At 63.6% G+C, this 538-nt stretch overlaps 1 protein-coding gene across 1 annotated transcript in view; it reads right to left on the bottom strand.

Annotated features, from left to right (window-relative positions):
• The window catches only part of Cnep1r1 (CTD nuclear envelope phosphatase 1 regulatory subunit 1), a 16,166-nt gene extending 15,968 nt beyond the window's left edge, over window positions 1-198 (bottom strand). The window contains exon 1 of the mRNA XM_013027903.1: window positions 91-198. Coding sequence (XP_012883357.1) covers window positions 91-115 — 25 coding nt within the window. The 5' untranslated portion in view covers window positions 116-198. The remainder of the gene's footprint in view (window positions 1-90) is intronic.
• Between the last annotated feature and the right edge of the window lie 340 nt (window positions 199-538).

Below are 538 nucleotides of genomic sequence, written 5' to 3'. Positions count from 1 at the left end.
CCCGCCCTCCGCCGCCTCCCCGGCCCTCCGCGTCCCGGCGGGGCCGGCTTCCGAGGGGTCCCCAGTGTGGCCCCTGGCGACGCGCCCTACCTTCCGCCTGCTCCAGCGAGTTCATGTCGGGCGGCAGCTCCGGTCACCGCCCCGGCGCCGTCCGCATCGCAGCCCTCGGCCCCCACCTGGCCTGTAGCGCCAACTCCCTCCGCCAACCGCTTCCCTCGGTCCCGTCCCTCATTCCCGCCCCTTTCTTAAACATGCTGCTCTCATTGGACATCTCTACCGGACCAACCAACTAAGGTTGGTTTCTATTGGCTAATTTCTGCACGCACAAAAACTCAGCGATGGACGGCCAGCCGGAGGGGCCAAGAATTGCCCGAGGCCGCGCTAACGTAACGCTGGCGTCGCCTCCTGTCCCGGGGAGGAACTGCAGTCCGCCCAAACCTAGTTGGTTTGTGTCGACATTCTTCAGAGTTCCCTCCTTGGTTCTTTCATTCCTCACATAGTGATGGAGCGCCTACTAACTTTCAGGCAGTGTTCTGGA

Source organism: Dipodomys ordii, unplaced genomic scaffold (genome assembly GCF_000151885.1).
Source record: "Dipodomys ordii isolate 6190 unplaced genomic scaffold, Dord_2.0 Scaffold106, whole genome shotgun sequence".
Lineage (NCBI taxonomy): Eukaryota > Metazoa > Chordata > Mammalia > Rodentia > Heteromyidae > Dipodomys > Dipodomys ordii.
Note: the sequence above shows the minus strand (reverse complement) of the source record. Positions and strands in the feature narration are given on the sequence as shown.